General features: G+C 60.0%; 1 protein-coding gene across 7 annotated transcripts in view; it reads right to left on the reverse strand.

Moving 5' to 3' along the window:
- Positions 1–18,745: 18,745 nt before the first annotated feature.
- Positions 18,746–25,261, reverse strand: part of ADAM11 (ADAM metallopeptidase domain 11) — a 56,842-nt gene continuing 50,326 nt past the window's right edge. For 5 of the 7 annotated variants that reach the window (XM_073325594.2, XM_073325595.2, XM_073325593.2 and 2 more), the window contains 4 exons: positions 24,697–24,811; positions 24,118–24,208; positions 22,650–22,667; positions 18,746–21,108 (listed from right to left, as the gene is read on the reverse strand). In XM_073325594.2, the coding sequence (XP_073181695.1) occupies positions 21,093–21,108; positions 22,650–22,667; positions 24,118–24,208; positions 24,697–24,811 (240 nt within the window). In that variant the 3' untranslated portion in view covers positions 18,746–21,092. The other 2 variants (XM_073325591.2, XM_073325590.2) reach the window with 1 other exon arrangement.

The following is a 25,261-nucleotide window of genomic DNA, read 5'->3' on the forward strand; positions in this document are numbered from 1 at the left end:
ACGGCAAAACTCTCCATCCCCCTCAGGAGCTGGTCCACCAGGCGCTGGAAGGTGGCCGGTGCTCCCTTGAGGCCGAAAGGCAGGGTCAGGAACTCATAGAGCCCCAGAGGGGTGATAAAGGCCGATTTCAGTCGGGCATCTGCATCCAGCGGCACTTGCCAGTAGCCCTTTGTAAGGTCCATGGTGGTAAGGTACCGAGCTCCTCCCAGCTTGTCTAGGAGCTCGTCCGGCCTGGGCATGGGGTAGGCATCAGATACAGTGATGGCATTGAGCTTCCGATAGTCCACACAGAACCGGACCGACCCGTCCTTTTTGGGGACCAGCACCACCGGCGAGGCCCAAGGGCTGGCCGATGGCTGGATCACCCCCAAAGCCAGCATGTCCCGGACCTCTCTTTCCAGGTCCTGAGCAGTTTTCCCTGTGACTCGGAAGGGGGAGCATCTAATCGGCGGGTGCGACCCTGTCTGCACCCGGTGGACAGTCAGATTAGTGCGTCCAGGCTGGTTGGAAAACAGCTGTCAGTACGGATGCAGCACCTCCCTGACCTCAGCTTGCTGGGCAGGGGTTAGCTGATCCGAGAGGGGAATTGTTTCCAGGGGGAAACCAGCTCTGGTCCCAGGGAATAGATCTACTAAAGGGTCATCTCCCTGCTCTTCCCACTGTCCACACACGGCCAACACCACATTCCCCCTGGCATAATATGGCTTCATCATATTCACATGGTACACCCGGCGGTGGTGCGCCCGGTTTGACAGCTCCACCACATAGTTTACCTCATTGAGCTGCTTGACGACCTTGAAAGGGCCCTCCCAGGCGGCCTGTAGTTTGTTCTTTCTCACTGGGATGAGAACCTGTCACCTCGCAGGGGGGAAGGGCCCAGGCCATCAGTTGCCAGGAAACAGGGTGTTGGCCATTCTCTGTGTCCAGACTCCTGCACACACCGGCCCTCTAGGGCTCTGCAATGATCATACACCCTTACCCCATCACCTAGATACTTAAGAACTGCCTAGGGGAAACTGAGGCACCCCCACACTATTCAGAGGAAACATTAAGAAGAGTCCCACTTCGTAACATCTCTCCCCCCTTCGAGATCGAACTGAGCGGGGTCACTTTAGCCGGTGACCTGGGGAAGTTCGAAGCCACCAACGTTCCCATGGATGCCCCAGCCTTCCTTGGTAGGAGTTACACCAGGCCCTTCCAGTTTCACGCCCTCCCTTAGGTCAGGGGTGGTCGATAGCACTCGCAGGCCGCATGTGGGAAGGTTTATGCAGCCCATGCCCTTTGGCCACCCCAAGAATGTCTCCCCATTGACCATCACCTTCTGCTCCCACTGGAGATCCGAGGGGCCTGGTCCCAGGAAACTCCACACAGACATATAGGTTGGGACCAGGAGTGGGAGCCTGTCCACATCCCCAACCATCTGGATGACGGAGTCTATGGCCTTGGGACCCAGCAAGGGAGCTAGACACCGGGGCTTTTCCGCAGGGTCCCCTTGGTTCAAATCGCCAGCCTGCTCAAAGGCAGTGAGGTGGGCATCCACATCCCCCCCTCCTTAACCAGGGGCAGCAATTTAGTCTCGAGGTTCCCTGCGGAACTGGCCCCCCGGGGTCTATCCCCACTCACCCCGGGGAGGTCCCCTAGGCCTCTCCACCCCACCACCGCCAGTTCATGCTGCTGCTGCTTCTGCAGCTCTTTCTTGGGCTCTCGCTGTCTCTCACAGTCCTCTTGCTCCCTCGGACTCAGCTCCAATCCCGTCCATCTCCGATCCCCCGGTGGGGAACCCGATCGTGAAGACCCCCGTCTGGTCGGGGACAGGAGTCTTGGGGATGCCTGGCTACCACTCCAGCTGCTCCCAGATCCTGCTATAGCCCCATTGGGGGTCAGGAATCTGTTCCTTAGAGCGGTCATCCTCCTCCAGCTGCACAATTAACTCTGCTTTGGTGAACTTTCCAACGCTCAACCCTCTCTTTTTGCACAGGGTTACAATGTCCTTCTTAAGGAGACGGTGACACACCATCACTCCGCTCCTCCCAAGTTGTTGTGGACTCACAGGCCCGTGTGTTCTCAGCTCCCCACGGTTTCCAGGGAGAACCCCTAGTGTGCCAGCCCTTCTCGAGGTCACCACCTCTTTGCCAGGGTCGAGCTGCAGACTCCTCCGCCCCTTGGACTGCTCGCTGCAATCCCCCGGGGGACCCTGTTACTGCAAAAGTCCTTCTCGCTAGTCACACACTCCCAGGGGTTAACCGCCCCCCGAAACCGCTCCTCTCTGAGCCTTCAGCATGCCTGGTCCTCGGCAATCCCCCTTCGTGTTACTGCTCCCCAGTCACTTACTGCAGGAAGTGCCATCCACGGGGTGCAGTACATCCCACCGCTGCCACCAGTTGTCACGGAGTGTGGGGGAGTCCAGGCCCTGCACCCCTCTTCCTGGGATCCACTGAGACTCTCAGCCAGCCAGTAAAACAGAAGGTTTATTGGACAACAGGAACACAGTCTAAAACAGAGCTTGCAGGTGCAGAGAACGGGACCCCTCAGCTGGGTCCATTTTGGGGGGCAGTGAGCCAGACGACCACGTCTGCACTTCACTCCATGTCCCAGCCAGGCCCCAAACTGAAACTCCCTCCAGCCCCTCCTCCTCTGGGCTTTGTTCCTTTCCCGGGCCAGGTGGTCACCTGATTCCTTTGTTCTCCAACCCTTTAGCTCTCACCTCGCAGGGGGGAAGGGCCCAGGCCATCAGTTGCCAGGAAACAGGGTGTTGGCCATTCTCTGTGTCCAGACTCCTGCACACACCGGCCCTCTAGGGCTCTGCAATGATCATACACCCTTACCCCATCACCTAGATACTTAAGAACTGCCTAGGGGAAACTGAGGCACCCCCACACTATTCAGAGGAAACATTAAGAAGAGTCCCACTTCGTCACAGCGTGACAGGTATAAATGAAGTAAACAGGAAAACAAGTTAGCGGAGCTGTGCAGGCAGCAGGGTGCCAGCGAACAGGAGAGGGAATTCTCATCTGGTGGCACGTGGCCAAGGAGGCCCGTCAGAGGTTGGCCGGCCCACAGGAAGAAGAAAAGAGAATCACTTTGGGATCCATTTCTTCAGGGAACCCCTTGTAGGAGGCAGGGGAAACATGAAAATCTGGATCCTGCTGTGACTGAAAACGAGCAGCTCTCAAAGACTGACTCCTGGGGAGAGCAGGACAGGTGGCCAGGAAGCCGTGTAGGGCGGGTGCGTTGTACAGTTTGGTTTGTGTGTAACCATCCGTGATGGGCTGCACTTGCCTCGCACTGGAGCAGCAGGGGTTAAGGCAGCGCTCTTCGCAGCAGAAGCCCCGCCCCCTCAACCCTACTGGCCGTGCTCCAACTGCTGCAGTATAAAAGGGAGCAGCCAAGCCCAGCATGGGCTGACTGCTAAGGAGGAAGGATGAACCTTGCTGGCTCCAGCTGAGAAGCAGCCGGGACCCTGGACTGTAGGAGCAGAAGATGCTGAAGCCCAGGCAGGTGCCCAGATATCTGTGGATGCCCCAGGGAGCCCAGAGACTCCAAAGACACCCCGACTTCAACTGCAGGAGTCATGGTAGGGAGTAGCCTAGGGAGGGACTAGCTGGTGTCCCTGCAGCAGTTGAAGTGTTGTGTGCAGATTCTCTGCCAACTTGGTGGGGAACCCATTTGCCACTGCCAGGGCTCTGGATTGGGACCCAGTGGAGCAGGGAGGGCCCGGGTCCCCCTATCCTGGCTGCCCCCTTTGAGGGTCAACCCATGAAACCCTTTCCTATTGACTCTGGCCATTAGGCTGCACTTCCTTATCGTCCAGGGGAGTCCTACTGACCCTGGACATTAGGCTATACTTCCCTGCAGCTAAGGAGCGTCCTACTGATGCCAGCCTTTGGGTCACGCAGCCCTGAGGCTAAGGGCAGCCATACTGACTTTAACTGCAGGGCTACTATGCCCTCACCCCACCCTAGGGTGATGGGGTGTACATGCCCTGCAAGACATGGTGGAGAATGCAGGCAATGGTCAGGACTGGCTAAAAGGACCCAAGTGAGGGGAGACTGCCCAAAGTAAGCTCAGGGCTCTCCCACTGCTTAACTGCTGCAAAGCAAGATGGACCCTGGTAATCTATTGAAGTGGTTGTTAGAGAGCCAACAATTAAGGCAACTCGGCAGCAACCGTGTCCGGTGCAATTGATGCTGCAGATCATCGTGCAGCAGCAGCTGATGTGTGAACTGGCTGACGAGCACCAGATGCAGCAGGAGAGGTTGGTGCAGCAAATGGTGCAATTGTTGCAACCTGGAGGGGCTCCTCTCCCCCATCAGATGCAGAACCCCTACCTGCCAACCTCCCCATGCGACTCACGAAGATGGGGCCTGAAAATGACCCAGAAGCATTTCTGGTAACTTTTGGGAGGGTAGCCACTGTGGCCACCCAAGCACTGGGCCATCCTTTTGGGCCCTTGTGGGCCCCCACCCAGTCCATGTACCGGAACCTAAACACCCTAGATGCCCTCGAGTATGGGAAGATAATGGCCACTATCCTAGACCAAGCAGGCATCAGTCCCAAGACCTACCACCTGCTCGTCACCCTTTTCCCTCCAGAGCCCGATCTAGGGCCACTATTTGATGGACCTGTAGAGTCAGGACCAGGCACGATGGCTGCTGAACTAAGCCCTGAGCAGTGAAGACAGCTACAGCGGGTCTTACAGGCCTTCCCAGAAGTCTTGTCACCTGCCTTGGATGGATGGAAGTCACGAGCCACTGTATAGCCATCCTACCAGGCCAAAAGATCCATGATGCCCACCGACCCCTCCTAAGGAAGATGTGGGAGGCCATCTGCCAGGAATTAGATACCATGTGTGACGTTACCGTGTTAAGTATGAGCATGTAGGTCATTGTTGCTACCATGGTTCTATAATTGCAACCCATCTTCTACAAAGTGCCATGCAAGCTGTCGGTGGAAAAGTTATGATTCGGTATTCTCAGTTGTGACCCACTGAGGCATGGTGACAATGCCACAGCGAGCAGGGTCATATGAACAGCTTGTTCCGAGTGAGATTTGCACTTCAGACACTGGTGGTGATTTTATGTGAGTTTTAAGTGTGATGGCTTGAGATCAAAGAGGTTATCCGTTTGTTTTCTGTTTGCTTATTTCAGGAAATGGAAATAGGGACAGAAAAGCAGCAAAATGAGTGAAAAAGAAACTAGTAAGAATCTGGAGCTGTGCAGATTGCAGGCAGAAGAGAGGGGGAAAGAACACAAAAGACTTATGTAATTAAAGCAGATGGAAATTGCTGCGCAAGAAACTGCACACCAAAGGGCCATGGAACTGCAAACCAAAGAAATTGAGGCCCAGAAACTAGCCATAGGGGAGAAGGAAAAAGAGCGAGCACCAGCTGGACTTGATAGAGAAGCAGAACCAGAACCCCCACACACCAGGGAGTCCCACCTCTCCAAAAATCCACAAATGGGAAAAGTTGGGTCCTGCATACAGTGAGACCGGAGACACTGCTGAATATTTTATCATCTTTGAGAGGCTGTGTACTCCATGGGATTCCTGAGGACCAAAAGATGCCCACTTTGGTTGCCTGGTTGTCTGGGAGAGCTCTGGGATATATTAAATAAGATGCCAATTAGAGATGCTGCAGATTATAGTAAATTCAAAGAAATGGTTTTAAAACCCTTTCAGATTACACCTGAAACACATAGTGTAAAATTTAGAAGCCTTAAGAGGGGTCCTAGGATGAGTAATGTGGCATATGTAAACCAGATGAAAGATTTGATGGATAAGTGGGTATTACGCGCTTTGAAGGAATGTGTCATCGTGTTGCTCAGGAACATTTTCTGAGTATATGTAATGATATAAAACCATGTTTATTGGATAAAAAGGGGGAAACTGTTGAACTTGCTACTCTAGCTGATCAATTTGAGCGAACTCAAGCATTTATTGCAAATTGTAAACAGAGGAGTTTAGACCTGGTGGGAAGCAGAGTTCATGATTCCCCCCTGGGAAGGAGGGTGGATGGGACGCTGGGCACTCACCTCCCCACGTCCATTCCTCTAGTCCTTGTCCCAAATCTCCTGTAAAAACAGAAGCCCAGAAGGTGCTATCACTGTAATTCCACTGAGCACCTGCGGACTAAATGCTCTGTGCTAGGAGGGAACAGGCAGGAAACAATTCCTGGGAATGCTGCTACCCAGAGCACAGACGCACCTCAGGCAATTGCCACTTATCATACAGGGTTTGTAAAAATAGCCTCTGCCCAGCCAGGCAGGAAGCACATGAAGGCTGTCAGGACTAATGGCAGAGAACACCTGGGGTGGGAAGACACAGGGACAGACACTTCTGTGGTGAGGAGGAGTGTCATGCAGGAGAGTGACTTACTGCCAGGACAGATGGCAGAGTGGTTATTAGTGGAAGGTTACAAAATTCTTGTGACTTTGGCTAAAGTGCACATGGAAACTGAGGATTTGGAAGCTGTATTGGCTGTGGTAAATAATAACCAGATTGCTTTGTTGCTGGGGAATGATTTGTCGTGTAGCTTAGGCCTTCAAGGAGAAATTTTATGCTAGAACCCCAGAGGGAAAGAGCAAAGTCTCAGGAACTGCTGAAGGAATGGGAGTGTGTCTCTTTCATTCCTCTGCAGCAGTGGAAAACCGTCCGCTACCAGGGCCGGGTGTCGTTGAGACCAGCTCCTGCTGCCTGATGGTTAAAGGCAGCGTCTCCTCTGAGGGGCAGGGGAGTGTGTTTCTGTCAGTGAGAAAACTGTCAAGCTTGCTGGCTGCCAGCAGGCTGCAGTTGAGCAGAGGTCAGACCTCTCTCTAGGGTGCATAGGGAGATGTGTCCTAGAGGGAAGGCCGGAGGAGGGGGATGGAATCCTAGAGATCACTGCCGTGGGTGAGGGTTCCATGGACTCTGTAGCTGCAAGCAAACCCAGTTCAAAGAGACGGGAGGGGGTGGTCCCTGCCAGTGAAAGAACTGTTCTGGCTGTTAGCTGAGAGCACTTCACAGCTGAACAGGGGATAGATCCCACTCTAGAGAGCACAGAGGTGTGTGTCTTGCAGGGAGGGGGGCAGAGGGGAAGTTGAGAGAGAATTGGTGGGAGTACAAAAATGTCTCCTCACTGATTACATGGGAGAGGGCAGTTGCCCAGGACAGAACAGCTGTTCCAGTTTCTGTGCTCCCAGCTATGCAACCTGTGGATCAGGTTTTAAGAGGGAACTGTGTAACTGACCTCCCAGAGGGGAGCAGTCACACAACTAACCACTTGGGGATAGGGAAAGGGGTGACAGAGGGTACCCCAATCCAGGTCCCACTTTTGCAAAATGCAGTTCCTGATGTACGTATTGCAGCTAACTCTGTCTCTTTAAGCCAGGATGGGAATCCTACTAAAGACCTGAGTGTCAGTGAAAATGCTAATGACCCATCTGAGAAAGGAGAGGAGGAAGCAATTTCCTGGGCAGGTAAGATCCACCAAGCAGCTAAGGAAAAGCTGCTGAAAGACCACAACCCCCTAGGAAAAGGGGGTGGGGAAAGTCCTGGTGCTGGGAGTGAAAATCACAAGGAAACCCTAAGAGTGGGGGTGTGGATTTTTTGCATGCGTATAGCCCCAGAGATAGAATGCAGCTCCACAGGGGGCCAGCCAGTAACATGCAAGGTCCTCTCACATCCTTACCTCTTCAAAACCCCAAAGACATACATGACCTGAGGAACAAAGAACTGAACTGGGGGAAGTGCTGGACCCAGGCTAAGGGGATTTCTAGCCTGTGAATGAAATACCTCGGGATTGCCACTTGCCCTTTAAGAATCTGCAGCCTGCTTGTAGCATCTCTTAGATCATAGAGCACTGTTAGGAAGGACATGGCCCTGAGTCGGACCCCTCAGAGTGTGGACGAAGCTTTCTGGGGACAGTGGCCTGGGTATTTCCTGCGAGTGTCCAGTGCCAGGGCTGGACCCCACAGGGAGCCATGGCACACCCAGTGTTCCCTGCAGGGCAGAGCAAAGGCTGGCCCAGCCCCAAGGAGGTGGGGTGGGTGGCTAAAAGGCTAGTGCATCTCTCTCCCAAGGCCAGGGTAACATGGTGACGCAGGCTTGGCGCATCAGGAAGCTGCATCAGGCTGCTGCTCTTGCAGGGTTGCTTTTTCCTCTTCCAGCCTCAGTGCAGCTCTCTGTCCAGGCAGGTGGGTGCACAGCCCTGGTCCAGTCTGCCACTGGAGGAGGTAGCATGGGGGGGAGGGAGAGGCCCTGGGAACCATTAGCTCTTTCCTATAGCTTCATGTGCTGGAACCATCTTTGCACAGCTGGCTCCTGCTGCCCCAGGTTTGTCATTTCAAATCCGTCCTCATGGGTGGGTGAGCTTGTCTGGTCATTGGCAAGGTTAGATTGGCCAGCAAATGGGAGGACCCCCTGGGAGCCCCAGCCCAGCTTGGGTGCTGTGCTTGGCAAGGCAAAGCTGGGAGAGCCAAGCCTGCTCTGACTCTGCCCCTGTCCCTGATCCAAGCAGGGAGACATCCCTCTGCCTTTGCAGGGACACAGCTAGGGCTGGGAAGCCTTTGATTTCATTCCCCACCAAATACCTCCTTGACCTCCCAAGCAAGGGAGGCTGGGTGTGAAGCCCATGGCACAGTAAGTCCAGTGTTCCCCAGAGGCTATTCTGTGCCCATTGATTTTTGCAGTTGAAAGGGCCTGAATCGTGGGGGCTTGCAAGAGACCAGCCCTGGTGGCTGTGTCTGTGTGGTTGCTGGCTCTCCTGGTTGCTTTGCAGAGTGGAGAGAGGTAGGGCAAGGAGGGCACGAAATGCCCTGGCTGGGTCCCACCCAGTCACAGCTCTAACCACTGCGGGGAGGGGAGTTGGCCAGCATGCAAGGAGGCTCTGCCTCAGCAGACCAGCCTGGGGCCTGGCTCTCCGCCCGCTCCCTGTCACCCCACTGGTGCCCACGGAATGGCTCTTGCCTTCCCTGGGGAGGGCCAGGCCCTTGAGCCGACAGAGGCAGCGAACCTCTGGACTGACACTGCCAGCTTGATCGGGGCCCCCTGTCGAACCGAGGGGCCGTGCAGACCCCAGTGCCTGGCAGAGCAAGGAGCAGAGGGCGGCAGAGCCAGCTCCTGGAGGAGTTTAGCTGGATCCAGAGCCTGAGCAGCCTCAGGGAACGCTGCAATACCATCCTGCCCCAGAAGCGTGGTCCCAACACAGCTGCTTCCCCCGCTCCCCTGCCACCCCACGGAGCCCCTCAGACTCAGCCCTCCAGGGACCCCTCTTACCACTGTGCTACATGGGAGGTGCTAGAGGCCGAGATGGGCAGCTGCTGCGCACCCTGAGCTCAGAGAGGCCAAGCGGCCTGGGGTGCCATAGGAGAGGGGGCTGTGGGCTCCCCAGGAAACACTCCCATCTTCCACCTGGCTACGCCTGGATCGCAGGTGCTGAGCTGGATGGGATATGGCTGGGCAGCTCCCCGCTCGCCCCCCAGGTGTCTGGGCTGCCTGCCGACCCAAGGGGAAAGCTCGGGATCTGTGGCAGGGTAACCAAGGGCAAGGAGCTGCATGGACTCGGAGCCCCCCCTTGTGGTGGACGAAGCCCCTGGCTGGGCTAAAATGAGGGTCAGCGGCTTCTGGAGAAAGGGACGTTGCTTTTCAATGAGGTTTTATGGGGAATGACGTTTGAAGAGTCCCGGGAAGCTTCCCATCAGCCTGGGGCTGGAGGAGCTGCACAGAGACTCCCAGCCTGGCCACCTGGAGCCCGGCTGCAGCATGATGCGTTTGCAGCTGCCAGCGTCAGCACGGTGCACTGGTGTGCAAATCTTAACACCCCCCCCCCCTCAGCAGCTTGGTCCCGGGGCACCTGACTGCTAGGGCGAGTCCTAGCACCCCTGGCACAAAGCATGCGTGTGCCCTGGGGCAAGGGAGCCACGGGGGGCACTGCTGGGCTGAGCGTTTACACAGCTGGGTTGGGCCTGCGAGCGAAGGTGCTGAGACTGGTGCCTGCCGCTGGAAGGGGCTTGCAGCCACCTGGGAGCATGTGACCCCCCCGGGCTTGTGCCTTTTCCTGCTCTGTGGCCCAGCCCCAGGGGCCTCAGCACCTGGGTTAGTCCTTTCAGTGTGTTTTCCTTGCTTGTCTCAATCTTCAGCCAAATTGGCCGCAGCGTGGCCGGGGCCTGAGGGAGGCCTTGGGAGCCCCACTCAGGGGGAGAGACTTGAACTGGGGCGTCATCTCTCCCCAGTGGCAGGCACCGGGGCTAGAGGGTGGCCAACACCCAGCAGGAGCCTTCCTGCGGCCTGGCTGAAAACCCCGGCCTGGCTCCCCTGCCCGGCGCTCGTGGGGCCCTTTTGCTAGTTCTCCAGCTGCCACAGAATCGGGGCACTGGAAGGACTTGCCTGACCTCCCTAAAGCCTCACCCCCTCCCCTCCATCCCAACCCTCCCAGAACCCCCAACCCTCCATGAACCCCTCCCTCCTCCCCATGATCCCAACTCTCCCAGAAACTCTCCCCCAATCCCAACCATCCCAGAACCCCTCTCCTGCCCCCCACGATCCTGACCCTCCCAGAACCCCTCCCTCCTCCCCATGATCTTGACCCTCCCAGAACCCCACCCCCACCCCACGATCCCAGCTTTCAGCCGTCCACATGTGCAATGCTGGGACAATGGGTACATCCAGCATCCACATGGGGTTCATACTGAGCCCCTTAAAAATCTCCACTCCAGCCCTGGTGCGCCAGCCCCACGCTGGGCCCCTCTGCAGGGCTCTGGGTGCCATGAAGAGTGCTGGGAAACGGGCCCAGGACACAGTGGGGTCATCTGTGGAAATGTCCTTCGGGGGTAGGACGTCCGACCTGGTGGGGGCTGGGGGTGCGGGGGGTCCCTCTACCTCATGCTCCAGCTGGACGCTTGGCAGTTAAGGGGGCTGCTCCTAGGTAACGTTAACAAAGGATTCAGATTTGCTCCGGGTGAGTGTGGTGTCCATTAGCCCCCCCCCCCCCCATGGTGCAGCCCCACCCCCACGGCCACACACCACCCAGCCCCCCCCCATGATCTGTGCAAGGCATCACCACAGCAGTGCACGGCGGCGCCCTGCCCTGGAAAAGTGACCTAGCTCTGGTCAGTCAATGCCACCATCAGGGGCAATTTTGCTGCCAGGGTACAAACCTCTGGCCCAAGAACAGGGCCCCCAGGTTTTGTCCAGGTGAGAGCCAGGCGGGCACTGCCCAGGAACCGGCAGCTGTGGAAACGGCCGGGCAGGGCGGGGGCAGGGGTGCAGCAGCCACTTTGGGGCACATTTGGTACATAAGCTCCCCTTGGCCTCTGAAGCTCCCAGCCTGTGCCAGGGTCCCATCCCCCAGCTGCCTTAGCCCTAGTCACTAACCAGGCTGAGACACCCAAACCCTCGGCTCCGGCTCGGGGCAGGGAAGACGGTGGCCCCAGTACTGGGGTCACTCAGGCCCCAGAGGCACCAGTAGCTGAGCACAGGGCAAGGAAGTGCAGCCACCTCTGTCTGCAGAGCTGCCAGGCCTCCCGGCTGCTGGCCACGGCGCCAGACACGGGAAGGTTCCTGCCTCCAGGGTGCAGGTCCCGCGGCCGAGCCCGCCTCCAGCCACGGAGAAGCTCTGGCTTCTGGTGGAAACTGAGGCCAGAAAGGCAGCACGGGAGGTGGCAGCAGGGGGCTTTGTACCTCCAGGAGCCTGGGTGGGCTGCTCAACAGACGGGCAATGGCAGGATCTGCCCCATTTCTGTGTGTATGGAATAAGGCGACCCGGCAACAAGCTGGCTGCTCTGAGCCCAGATCTCTGCCCTACATTCTCCCTTCACCCCCAGGCGATCAGCCGGAGCGGTAGTGTGACGATGTGACTCAGCAGGGAGGGGGGAGTGTTGACCTGGGAATGTGCCCTGGGGGTGGGAGACCTGAGAGCCTGTCACCTGAGCCAGGACGGGGAGGGGGAGGTGACACCTCTGCCCAGGAATGTGAACAGGGGCTGCAGCAGGGAACCTGCTGGGTGAGTTTAGTTTCAGTTTGGGGCTGGGTGGAGGAACACAGGGAACCCCAGGGCTGGGGTCTAAGCTCCCTGCTCCCCCAGAAGGACGTGATTGAGGGGTCCTGGTTGTACCCACAAGCTCTGTTTTTGGACTGTGTTCCTGTTGTCCAATAAACCTTCTGTTTTACTGGCTGGCTGAGAGTCTCAGTGGATCCCAGGAAGAGGGGTGCAGGGCCTGGACTCCCCCACACTCCGTGACAACTGGTGGCAGCGGTGGGATCTACTGCACCCCGTGAACGGCGCTTCCTGCAGTAAGTGACTGGGGAGCAGTAAAACGAAGGGGAATTGACGGGGACCAGGCGTGCTGAAGATTCAGAGAGAGACGGTTTCGGGGGGCGGTTAACCCCTGGGAATGTGTGACCAGAGAGAAAGACTTTTGCAGTAACAGGGTCCCCCGGGGGATTGCAGCGAGTGGTCCCAGGGGCGGAGGAATCTGCAGCTCGACCCTGGCAAAGAGGTGGTGACCTCGAGAAGGACTGGCACACGAGGGGCTTTTCCTGGAAACCGTGGGAAGCTGCCCGGCCTGCGAGGGGCCAGCAGGGAGATGTACGCTAAACGCCGGAAGAGCGACCTGGTGGAGCTGTGCAGGCAGAGGGGGCTGCGCATCGGGAGGTCCACCAAGGAACAGCTGATTGCCCAGCTGGAGGAGAGGGATCGCTTGGATGACCCGATCCCTGTCCCTGAGGGAAGCCGCCCGGCAGACGCAGCGTGGGCCCTGGGGCCTGACCGGGCTGGGAGGGGTCAGACTGCTGCTGAGGACATCCCGAGACCCTTCCTACCTATGTCCGGGGGAGGGGTTGGGGGAAGCCCGGCGAATACCGAGGGCACCCTGACCCCGGCACCCAGCAGGGGATCCTCCCGGCGGAGCTCCCCATCCCTGGAGCGGAGGCGGCTGGAATGGGAGAGGGAGATGAAAATGAGGGAGCTGGAGGATCATGAAAAACAACGTCAACATGAGCAGGAGGAGAAGGAGAAACAACGTCAACATGAGCAGGAGGAGAAGGAGAGGGAGCGTCAGGAGAAGGAGAAACAAAGACAGCATGAACTGGAGCTGGCCAGGCTGAGGAGCAGTGGGGTCCCGGCTGCGGTGAGTGCGGGGGGACCCAAGACTGCAAGGAACTTTGATAAGTGCTTCCTGGCCCAGCGGAAGGAGGGGGAGGACATGGATAGCTTCCTGACGGCCTTTGAGAATGCCTGTGAGCTGCACAGGGTTGACCCTGCAGACAGGCTCCAGTTCCTCACCCCCTTACTGGACCCCAAAGCCGTGGAGGTGTACAGCCGAATGACAGGGCCGGAGGCAGGGGACTATGAACTGTTCAAACAGGCCCTGCTCCGTGAGTTTGGGCTGACCCCCGAGATGTACCGGAGAAGGTTCTGGAGTCAGCGTAAAACGCCTGAGGTCACCTACCTACAACTGGCCAACCGGATGCAGGGGTATGCCCGCAAGTGGACAGCTGGGGCCCGAGCTAAAGAGGACCTGCTGGACCTAATCGTACTGGAGCAACTGTATGAACAGTGCCCGTCCGACCTGAGGCTGTGGCTGGTGGACAAAAAGCTCGAGAACCCCCAGCACGCAGGGCAGCTGGCCGACGAGTTTGTGAACAGTCGGTCAGGGGGTAGCCGGGAGGAGTCCCAAAAGAACAGGCCCCCCCCGATGCAGAGAGAGAGGCACCAGGGGGCCTCCCAGCTGGGAAATAGGGAGAACCCCCTCCCAAGGGGAACGCCTGGCGTCGGGCCCCTCCGACCCGCTCGAGGGGACCAACGTGACCTGAGCTGCTATCACTGTGGCCAGAGAGGCCACGTACGGTCCCAGTGCCCCGGGCTCAGGGACAAACTGAGCAGACCCAACCTACCCAGGGTTAACTGGGTAGGGACCCAGCTGGACGAGGGGCAGACGACCCAGGAAAGGGGGCCTACCAGTTTACCACCTGCCCCGGAGGGAAGAGTACCCCAGGCCAGCTCCACCAGAGGGCTGGAGGCTCTGGACTCAGGGTGCTCAGTTTACAGGGTGGGTGCGGGGCTGTCCCTCCGGAGAGAGTGCCTTGTTCCCCTGGAGGTGGATGGGAGGAAGGTCAATGGATACTGGGATACGGGCGCGGAGGTGACGCTGGCCCGGCCCGAGGTGGTGGCCCCAGATCGGGTGGTGCCCAACACCTATCTGACCCTGACAGGGGTGGGCGGGACCCCATTTAAGGTGCCCGTGGCAAGGGTACACCTGAAATGGGGGGCCAAGGAGGGCCCCAAGGATGTGGGGGTACACCACCATTTGCCCACTGAAGTTTTGATGGGGGAGACCTAGAGGACTGGCCAAGCAAGCCCCAGGCCGCCCTGGTTGTGACGCGTAGCCAGAGCCGGCGAGGGGCACTGCGCCCTGACCTCGGGGAGGGTATCACACCAGAGGCGCAGGACCCTACCCTGGTGGGGAGGGAGGGCCGAGGGGCACGGCTCAGAGAGGCGGAGGCCTCGGACCTGGCCAGCGAGAGGGAACCGGGCCCCATCCCTTCCCCAGCCGCTGAGTTCCAGGCCGAGTTGAGGAAAGATCCCTCCTTGCGGAAGCTCAGGGACCTGGCCGACCTCAGTGTGGTACGGACCATGAGGAGAGGCTGCCAGGAGAGGTTCCTGTGGGAGAAGGGGTTCCTGTACCGAGAATGGGCTCCCACAAGGGAAGTAGAGTCCTGTGGGATCAGGAGGCAGCTGGTGGTCCCCCAGAAGTATCGCCGCAGGCTCCTGTCCCTGGCCCATGACATCCCCCTCGCAGGGCACCAGGGAATCCGGCGCACCCGGCAGAGGTTGCTACAGAACTTTTACTGGCCCGGGGTCTTTACCACGGTCCGGCAGTATTGCCGATCCTGTGACCCTTGTCAGAGGGTGGGGAAGGCCCGGGACAAGGGGAAAGCGGCTTTGAGACCTTTGCCCATCATAGAGGAGCCTTTCCAGAAGGTGGCCATGGACATCGTGGGGCCTCTCAGCAAGACGACCCGGTCGGGGAAGAAATACATTCTGGTGGTGGTAGATTTTGCCACCCGCTACCCCGAGGCAGTGCCCTTAGCTTCCATTGAAGCAGACACCGTGGCCGATGCGCTCCTGACCATTTTCAGCCGAGTGGGGTTCCCCAAGGAAGTCTTGACAGACCAAGGCTCCAACTTCATGTCGGCCCTGCTCCGGTGCTTGTGGGAGAAATGTGGGGTCCGGCACGACTGGGCCTCAGCTTATCACCCCCAGTCCAATGGGCTGGTGGAGAGGTTTAACGGGACGCTAAAGATGATGCTGAAAACCTTTATGAACCAGCACCCGCAGGATTGGGACAAGTACTTACCTCACCTGCTGTTCGCATACAGGGAGGTGCCCCAGGAGTCTACCGGATTTTCGCCTTTCGAACTGTTATATGGCAGGAGGGTGAGGGGTCCCCTGGACCTGATGAGAGACGAATGGGAGGGGAAGGCCACTCCCGATGGAGAGTCAATGGTGGAGTATGTCCTGATCTTCCGAGAGAGACTGGCTGAACTCATGGGCCTGGCCAGGGAGAATCTGGCCAGAGCCCAGAGGAAGCAGAAGGTCTGGTATGACCGCACGGCACGGGCCCGTGCCTACGCCACCGGGGATCAGGTGATGGTTCTCATCCCAGTGAGAAAGAACAAACTACAGGCCGCCTGGGAGGGCCCTTTCAAGGTCGTCAAGCAGCTCAATGAGGTAAACTATGTGGTGGAGCTGTCAAACCGGGCGCACCACCGCCGGGTGTACCATGTGAATATGATGAAGCCATATTATGCCAGGGGGAATGTGGTGTTGGCCGTGTGTGGACAGTGGGAAGAGCAGGGAGATGACCCTTTAGTAGATCTATTCCCTGGGACCAGAGCTGGTTTCCCCCTGGAAACAATTCCCCTCTCGGATCAGCTAACCCCTGCCCAGCAAGCTGAGGTCAGGGAGGTGCTGCATCCGTACCGACAGCTGTTTTCCAACCAGCCTGGACGCACTAATCTGACTGTCCACCGGGTGCAGACAGGGTCGCACCCGCCGATAAGATGCTCCCCCTTCCGAGTCACAGGGAAAACTGCTCAGGACCTGGAAAGAGAGGTCCGGGACATGCTGGCTTTGGGGGTGATCCAGCCATCGGCCAGCCCTTGGGCCTCGCCGGTGGTGCTGGTCCCCAAAAAGGACGGGTCGGTCCGGTTCTGTGTGGACTATCGGAAGCTCAATGCCATCACTGTATCTGATGCCTACCCCATGCCCAGGCCGGACGAGCTCCTAGACAAGCTGGGAGGAGCTCGGTACCTTACCACCATGGACCTTACAAAGGGCTACTGGCAAGTGCCGCTGGATGCAGATGCCCGACTGAAATCGGCCTTTATCACCCCTCTGGGGCTCTATGAGTTCCTGACCCTGCCTTTCGGCCTCAAGGGAGCACCGGCCACCTTCCAGCGCCTGGTGGACCAGCTCCTGAGGGGGATGGAGAGTTTTGCCGTGGCGTATATTGATGACATCTGTGTCTTTAGCCAGACCTGGGAGGACCACGTGTCCCAGGTTAGACAAGTGCTGGACCGACTCCAGGGGGCTGGGCTGACTGTAAAAGCGGAGAAGTGCAAGGTGGGGATGGCGGAAGTATCTTACCTGGGCCATCGGGTGGGGAGCGGCCGCCTAAAGCCGGAACCAGCCAAGGTGGAGGTGATCAGAGACTGGCCCGCTCCCCACACCAAAAAGCAGGTCCAAGCCTTTATTGGGATGGCAGGATACTACCGAAGATTTGTGCCCCACTTTAGCGCCATCGCCACCCCCATCACGGAGCTATGCAAGAAGGGGAAGCCAGACAAGGTGGTCTGGACCGAGCAGTGCCAGGTGGCTTTCCAGGCGCTGAAGAAGGCTCTGGTCAGTGGCCCAGTTCTGGCAAACCCAGACTTTGACAAGCCCTTTGTGGTGTTCACCGACGCCTCAGACACGGGACTGGGGGCGGTGTTAATGCAGGAGGATGAAAAGGGGGAGAGACACCCCATCGTGTACCTGAGCAAGAAGTTGCTACCCCGGGAGCAACACTACGCGGCCATCGAGAAGGAGTGCCTGGCCATGGTGTGGGCCCTCAAGAAACTAGAACCCTATCTCTTCGGGTGGCACTTCACCGTCTACACCGACCACTCTCCCCTGACCTGGCTGCACCAGATGAAAGGAGCCAACGCCAAACTCCTGAGATGGAGCCTGCTCCTGCAGGATTACGACATGGATGTGGTCCACGTGAAGGGAAGTGCCAACCTGATAGCGGATGCGCTGTCCCGGAGAGGGGGCCCCGAACTTCCCCAGGTCACTGGTCAGCGTGACCCCGCTCAGTTCAGTCTCAAAGGGGGGAGAGATGTGACGATGTGACTCAGCAGGGAGGGGGGAGTGTTGACCTGGGAATGTGCCCTGGGGATGGGAGACCTGAGAACCTGTCACCTGAGCCAGGAGGGGGAGGGGGATGTGACACCTCTGCCCAGGAATGTGAACAGAGGCTGCAGCAGGGAACCTGCTGGGTGAGTTTAGTTTCAGTTTGGGGCTGGGTGGAGGAACACAGGGAACCCCAGGGCTGGGGTCTAAGCTCCCTGCTCCCCCAGAAGGACGTGATTGAGGGGTCCTGGTTGTACCCACAAGCTCTGTTTTTGGACTGTGTTCCTGTTGTCCAATAAACCTTCTGTTTTACTGGCTGGCTGAGAGTCTCAGTGGATCCCAGGAAGAGGGGTGCAGGGCCTGGACTCCCCCACACTCCGTGACAGGTAGGCCCATAGGTGAGCTCAGGATTTGGGGCCGTGTATCTTCACTCCCGACTCAAAGGCACTGCAGCAGGGACACTGTCATCTCCATGTTGGGGTCTCGTTGTTTGCCCTGTGGTACTAACAACCCAGCTGGATTTTAACACCCCACGTTCCCCCCACCCCGCTGCTGCTGGGTTACTGCTTTCTGTCATTGCGCTGAGAGTACTAGCGAGGAGGCAGTTTCACCTTGGGTCAGGTCAGTTTCACGGTCTGATTCTGCACCCGCATCCTGCCCTTGGGCTTGCAAACAGTGCCGGGCTTTGCTTGAGGCTGCTGCCCCCCCAGCAAACATGGCCGCAAGTTTAGGTTTTTCAAAGGTTTCCAAGAACTTTTTTTCCCCCAAAAGAAGCTTTTTTCCCCTGAATTAATAACCTGTCTGTGTCCTGTGTTTGCAGCCTAGATGGAGGGACCACATTTCACTGTCCAGGTGGCCTGAGATGACGTGCCCGGAAGCAGGCTGACTTTAACCTCTGCCGTTCACACTGAGCCGAGGTAGCTGGTTACTGAGGACACTGTTCCAATGCGCCCGCACATAAAAACTTGGGAGTTTAAAGTTAGGCACCAAACCCCCTATTTAGGTACCTCCATAAACTGCGTCTATTTCCAGTGGTGCTGAGTTCCCGCAGGCTGCAGTGGGAGCAGGGGTGCTCTGCACATTTGATAATCCAACCATTTTAGGCCCCCTCACTACGGCTTTAGGAACCTACCTCAAGGCTCCTGCATTTGACCATTTGGGCCAGACGTGCTGACGTGTGTCTGGAATGAACTGTTCCAGCCTTGGAGCAGGGGCTTGCTGCGGTGCTTGGCCCCACGTACCACGGAAAGCCACGTGGAGGAGTGGGACTTCCACACCAAACAGAGGCAGCAACAGATCCTGCCGGGTGGTGTAAAGCTGGCGTTACCCCACTGACATCCATGGTGCTTCGGCCACTTTCACACCAGCACAACTGAGAGCAGAACAAAGTGATTTTTTATGCTGTAAGTAAAACCTCCCCAGTCCAAGCTCATGGGAAATGCAATGCCCACTGCAGAGAGCAGGGTGCCCTGCCAGCTCGAACCAACTCACAAGCAACCCCCCTCCCGCCGACCCTGTCCAGCTGGGAGGCGGCCTGGGCCAGGCTGCCCCCGGCCAAAGGGCCATCAGTGGTTGGCAGCGTCTGCCCCGTGCCACAGCCCCAGTGTCACTGGGTGAGCCCCTCGCTCACCCGCCAGGCGAAGGCCCCGTCTGCGGCAGAGCTCAGCCTTTGGGGGCCAGCAAGGGCTGCTCAAGCCCTTATGCAGACAGCAAGGCCAGCACACACTGTGGAGTGTCTGCAGGGGGGGGCGCTGCCTGGCCAGCAGGGTTTGGGCTGGTGGGGCTGCCAGGGCTCTGGGGACTGGAGAACACGCTGCTCAGCCCTGCTGCAAGGGTCACCGCCCTCCTCTGGATATTATCTGGCTATTCGACACAGGCCTGCAAAGCCACCAGCCGCGGGCCCCGAGCCTGCGCCCTGGGGCTGGGAACCCCACCATACGCCACTTGCCAAGCCAAACAAGTCACATTCTGGGGGCCAGTGAGGACGGCTCCAGTGGCCCCTGCCGGGCTGGTTCGCCTGCTGCCTGAGCAGTGGTGCAGCGGCTGGGAGGGGCCTGGCTGGGCTGGGCTGAATGGCTGGGTCTGGCTGGGTCCCCGGCTCCTAGGGCCCCTGCGGAGGTGTTGGCTGGCTGTGGACCTGCTAAGGAAGCAATTCACTGTCTGGCATTTTCTCCCAGAGGGAGCAGGGATGGAGGCAGATTCCCATCCCAGAAGCAGGGGGCTGAAGTGGTGGGTGCTTGGACTCAGAGGAGCCAGGAGAAATGACTGTAATGGAACAGCCTCTTCTTGGCGAGGAGAGAGGGCCCTGGACAGTGACAGGCAGAGCCAGCCCCGTCCCTCCTGGTAGCTCAGCATCTTCAAACCTATGTGTCAGATGGGGAAACTGAGGCACAGGAAGGGGACGTGATTTGCCTGAGGCTGCACAGTGAGTCAGTGGCTGAGCTGGGCAGAGAACCCAGGCGTCCTGACTCACAGTCGGGCACAAGAGCCTGAGAGAGGGTGGGGTGTAGTGCTGGACGTGCCAGCTGCTGGCCAGAGGAACCCGGCGGTGCAGACCACGGGCTGTCAGCCCAGGGCTGCTTGTGGCCGGTGGCGTGAGTGTCCCATGGCAGTTTGACGGCAGCGGTGTAGCCGTGTCTGGCCCAGGAGAGACAAGGTCTGGGAGGGGATCGCTGGTACTGCCCAGCGTGTGTTGGTGCGAGAGAGGCTTTGGTGCTCACCGGTGCAGACACTGGGCTACTGGCACCAGGCCTGCCCTGACCTGGGCTCTCCACGGCAGTTTGGGTTTGGTTTGCCTGTGGGCTCGGTCCCTGTTCCCCAGCGCAGGGCTGTGCTGGGAGGGGGCCTGGGCTCCCCTGGGAGCAGAGCCCTGAGTTGATGGGGCTGGGCGGGTTTGAGCTGGAGAGAGGCACAGGCATATCTTCGCCTCCCCACCAGTTTGCAGCCGTGGGGTGGGGTGAGCGGGCAACGAGAGACCAATGTCCAACCCCTCTTCCTGCCGCCCCCAGCAAACACCCAGCTCCGTGCTGCCCCCAGGCTACATTCATTGTGTTGCTTTGCATTAAAAAGTATCCCTGGCAGAATCCCAGCCCCATCGGCACGGCAGGGCACCAAGCCCCCAGCAGCTGGTGCGGGCACCAGGTCACACTGGAGACGCGCTGAGGGCTGAGACCAGGCTACGCGAATGATGGGAGCCCAGGCAGCCACTCGGTCACGGGTGGCTCTGACTCCATTCCAGCCGGCTCCTCGCCTGTCCCCAGCGCTCCTTTGCCCGCTGTTAGCCGTGCCGCCCAGTCCCTGCGCAACAGGGAAGTGGAGGGGCGGCAGGTGGGTGGTGTGCCGTGGTCTGTGGGGCGGCGAGCGGGTACATTCCTTGGTGGTAGGGTAGTGCAGTGCGGTGGGGGGTGGAAGCTACATTCAGGCAGGGTCGGGCAGCAGCCGGCCTGCGAGGAGACAGTGCACTTGGCCAGCTGTGCACAAGGCTGCGGGTCCACGCAGAGTCTGTGCCATCCAGGTCCCTCCAGTGCAAGGCTGTGTCAGGGGCCCCCCGGCCTCGCCAGGTGCAGCCAGGGCCACGCCAGGCACCAGGCAGAAGCGGAAGACGTCACTGATTGTTCACCCATCTCGTCACATCATTATTTGGTGGCTAGTTTGTTATTTAAGGAGATTTCTCCCTGCCCCCGTGGCAGGGCAGGCGGAGAGCCGCCAGAGCGGGGGGGCCAGGCTAGGCCCCTCCCGACCTGCAACACAGAAGTGAGGGGCATGTTAGTGCTGGCATCGGAGTACGGGCAATGAGGGTGAGGGTGACCCCAGCATGGTCCATGAGCTGGTGCAGACGCGGCGTCAGAGGCTGGTTAGTCCCAAACCAACTGAGTCGCACAGGCCCCGAATGCCTCAATGCTGCTCTCCACCCCAGGACTCCTGCCCAGGCCTGGGGTGCTTGGGCCTCACCTCCCCACCCCCACCTGGGAACCCCAAGACTCGCCTGAGCACTATGGGGGGCATGTCTGAGGCCCACCTGCAGGAGCCATGCACCAGCTGGGATGAGGGGGCGGCACTGGGGGGGCTGGGCAGGCGCTGTGCTCTGGTCCCCACACTGGCTGGGACACTCCGGGTCCCAGCACCGCAGGCCTAGGCTCTGCCACTCTGGGTGCAAACAGGAGGCTGGTTGGGGGGTGCTGGCTCAATGGCCTCTGCCAGCCAGCAAACACCCCCCGAAACCTGTCTCTGGCGTGGGCCCAGAACAGGCACCTGCTGGGAACTGGCCAGTGTAGGGTTTGAATTGGCCACCTCGAGTCAGGGGCTCCATGGGCCGTGGAGCTGGGCCAGCCCCCCATCTCCTGGGCTGGCGCACACATGGGTTGAGGCAGTGGCCTGGCCCTGCCCTGGGCCATCCACACAGGCCTGGGGTGCCCTGATGCCCACTAACCTGAGGAGCAGCAGCATTCAGGGGCACCTACCACGGGATAGCTCAGGCCTCTAGGCTAGTGACCCTGCTTCACCCACCTCCGCCGCACGGGTGGGGCAGTGCCCTGGGGCGGACGGGGCTGCCTCTCAGTAGCAAGCTTCCCAGGGATGGTGAGTGATGCAGGCACAAAGATGGGCATGGCCCCAGGGGGCGATGAGGTGGACACAGACAGTGACATGTGGCGGGAGGTTCACATCGGGGGCATGATCCCACACCCACCCCACCCCGTCCCTCCCCGGGGGTGTCTGCGGGGCAGGCTGCTCTGCACCTGGGCAACTCGCCGTGTGACTGGGGTGCAGCTTAGGAGAGCCGACGGAGGGAGAGCATCAGCTGCCAGCCACTGCTTGAGGCAGGGAGCCAGCAGACCGCTGGAGCAGTGCTGGGCGGGGTTCAGCCGGGCCTGGCCCCTGGGCAGAGTCACCCCGCAGGGAGAGGCAGGTAGGATCCCTCCCTGCACAATGGGCTGAGGCAGCATGACACGGAAGTAGTGCCTGCCCATGCCCTCCCCCCCGGCCTGGCCCAGCCCGAGCACCCAGGACACACTGGCAATGGAGGGGCTCTCCTGCCAGCACCCTCCCGCTGGCCTAGTAGAGCCCCAAGGCCTCCACACAGGGAGGGGGCACAGCCCCATGGAGGAGTAGGCGTGATGGTCATGGCCCAGGCAGCAGGTTCCAGGCAGGCAGGTGCAGCAACCAGCAAGAGGCGACAGAGGCGTCCCAGCAGCCAGGGGAGAGCGAGGGGAGGGGATGGGATGGTGATGGAGGGCAGATGAGTGAGGGGGGCTATCCCAGCCCCGGCTGAGCCGGGTCATACCTTCCTCTCCGGATGTTCCTGCCGAGGAGAGAGGACACAGAGAGGGGGACGGTTAGCGAGGCCTCCGGGGGCAGCCCTGCTGTGTGTGTCTGATCCTGCCCGGCTCTGCCCTGACCCCGCCAGGACCTTGCTCTGGGTGGCATGGGGCTGAGTGCCAGCGGCTTTGCAGGCCTGGCACGGTGCGCTGGGCTTGGGCTAGCCAGGCAGGGCTCACTTGGGCAGGTGCTGGGTGCTGAAAGGTCTGGCCCTGGTGCTAGGGAAAAATCTCAACCCCACAAGCAGTGGGACCTACCAGGGCGGAGGGGCTGCCCCATGCCCGTGGGTGCCCATCAGACCCTGCTTGGAGCCCAGTACCATGTGTTTTGGGTGCAGCTCTGGACAGCACCCGTGCGGCTAGGGCGTGAATGTGCAGGGTCCGAACGCTGGAGCCGCAGCGGGGCTGGGCCCGTCAGCCGCACTCAGCAGAACACACGCCAGGCGTGTGGCAGCCAAACAGCAACAGCCCGGGGGGGGGGGAGCCCGGCCTGCAAGGCCCCCAGGGGCTGGGCCCAAGGCCGCCCAGCCCGAGAGCCACCCCATGCCAAGATGGCTGTGCAGCAGTGGGCCAGCACCATCAGTCAGGGCTGGCCCAGGGAGCTCCCTGTCACAGCCCCAAGGCAGGGGCCTCCGGCCCTGTGCCTCTCGCTGCAGCCAGGCCGGGGGCCTGTTGCCGCTAGCTGGTGCGTGGGTTCAAGGCCAGGGTTCTCGCCACCCCTCCATGCGGGGCAAGGTGGAGCACACCACTCCGTGGGCTGTGAGGGCTCAGCAGACAGGGCACCCCCCACCCTGGGGACAGTGGGTGTGTGTGCAGGGGGCAGGCTCCTTGCTGAGTTATTTCTGCCTGTCTCCCTCCTGCCCCGGAGGCCCAGTGTCCCTCTGCCTCCCTCCCAGCTGCATGCTGCTCCCTCTGCCCCCTCAGTCTGATTTCCCCTGCCCAGCACGCTGCTGGCCTCTTGCCCAGAGCCCTCGCCCTCTGCCAGCCCCAGGCGTGCAGCAGCTGAGCTGCCTCCTGGCTGGCAGGGCCCCAGGCAAACCCCCGGAGTGACGTGCATTGTGGCGTGCGAGCAGAGTGCCCCCAGAGGTTGCAGTCAGGCTGGGGGAAGCCCTGCGGTGCCTCACTCCCCTTCCTGAGCCCAGTTAGGGGGCAACTCCAAGGGGACAGGGCCGGGGATTAGCAGTGTGGGGCACCAGCCCCCTTCCTTCGGCCCCTCCCCACATAGCACAGGAGCCGCACTGCCCCACAGCTGTCAGGGCCAGGCCCAGCTGTGGGGTGATCTGCCTCCAGTGGGTCAGACTGGCCAAGTCCATGGAGTGCAAGGGCTCCCCTGGCCCGGGAAAAGCCTCTGAGCAGGGCAGGGTCCGTGGCCCAGTCCCCAGCCCAGGCACGGCAGAAGGGTGCAATCAGGAAGAGGCAAACGGCGTTTCTTACTTGAATCCCCAGCCAGTCCCCCCGAGGACAATGGCCGCCACCAGCACCGCGCCAGCAATGGACCCGATAATGATGTTGGTGCCGCTGGGTCCTGCGGCAGAGAGGGGAGGAGAGCACAGGTCAGGTGTGGGGCGTGGGCACTGGCTGGTGAGGGGCACAGTGCAGGCAGGGCACCGCACGGACTCCACGGTCGCTTCGCCCCCGTGGAGGCTGAGCCAGAAGCAAGGGGTGCCACGGGGGGCAGTGTGAGCCTGGCACGACCTCAGCTTCTCTGCAAGGCACCTGCCCTCTGAATGCCAGGGGCCACCCTAGGAGGGACCATGGGGAACGGGCACCACAGGGTCCCACCCCCACCCTGAGGGCTCAGCAAATGGACCCCCGCAATTCCCATCCAGAGCCCTGACGTCCAGCCACACACGGGGATGCCCTGAGCAGAGCCCGGCTCTGCTGTTCCTCAGCCGGCCCATGCCACCTGGGTTCACAGCGCCTGGCCCATGCAGGGAGGTGGGGGCTGGCAGCAGCTGGGAACCACCATGGGGCTCTTGGCACTGAGATGCCTGGTGGACGGGGGACACGGACCCTTGTATCTCTCGGTTTCGCCAGTGGGCTTGGGCTCCGGGATGGGGTCGTAGACGCTGCAGTCCTTCCCCGTCCAGTCAGCATGGCAGATGCACTTGCCCTCATTGCTGCAGACCTGCGGCAAAGGAACAGGAGGTGGGTGACCGCCACAGGGAGTTGAGTCTAGCCCCGGCCAGGCTCTGTGCTCACCCGGGCCATGGGGCCTCACTGGGGCTGTGATGGGGGCGCTCCAGCCTTCGGCAGCTCTGCTCCTCAAAGCTGGGGCTCCCCAGGGGATGCCCCACAGCCTGAGAGCCCTGAGCATTAGAGCAGGGGGTCTATGGTCTCTTCCACAGCCCAGGCTCCAGGTGCCCCAGGGCACCTCCCACCAGGGTTCCCACCCTGCCCCATGCTAGCCATCCAATCAGTCTAATCCACTGCCACGGGTCAGCGCCAGGAGCAAGTGATTCATGGCGTCCCCATGCTGCGCCCCCCTCAGGCAGTGACATGCATGCACCTCAGAGCGCAGAAGAGGGAAAGGCCAGAGGCCAGGGCTCAGCACAGGAAGGAGACAAGATGCTCCCTG

Source organism: Lepidochelys kempii, chromosome 27 (assembly GCF_965140285.1).
Source record: "Lepidochelys kempii isolate rLepKem1 chromosome 27, rLepKem1.hap1, whole genome shotgun sequence".
Classification (NCBI taxonomy): domain Eukaryota; kingdom Metazoa; phylum Chordata; order Testudines; family Cheloniidae; genus Lepidochelys; species Lepidochelys kempii.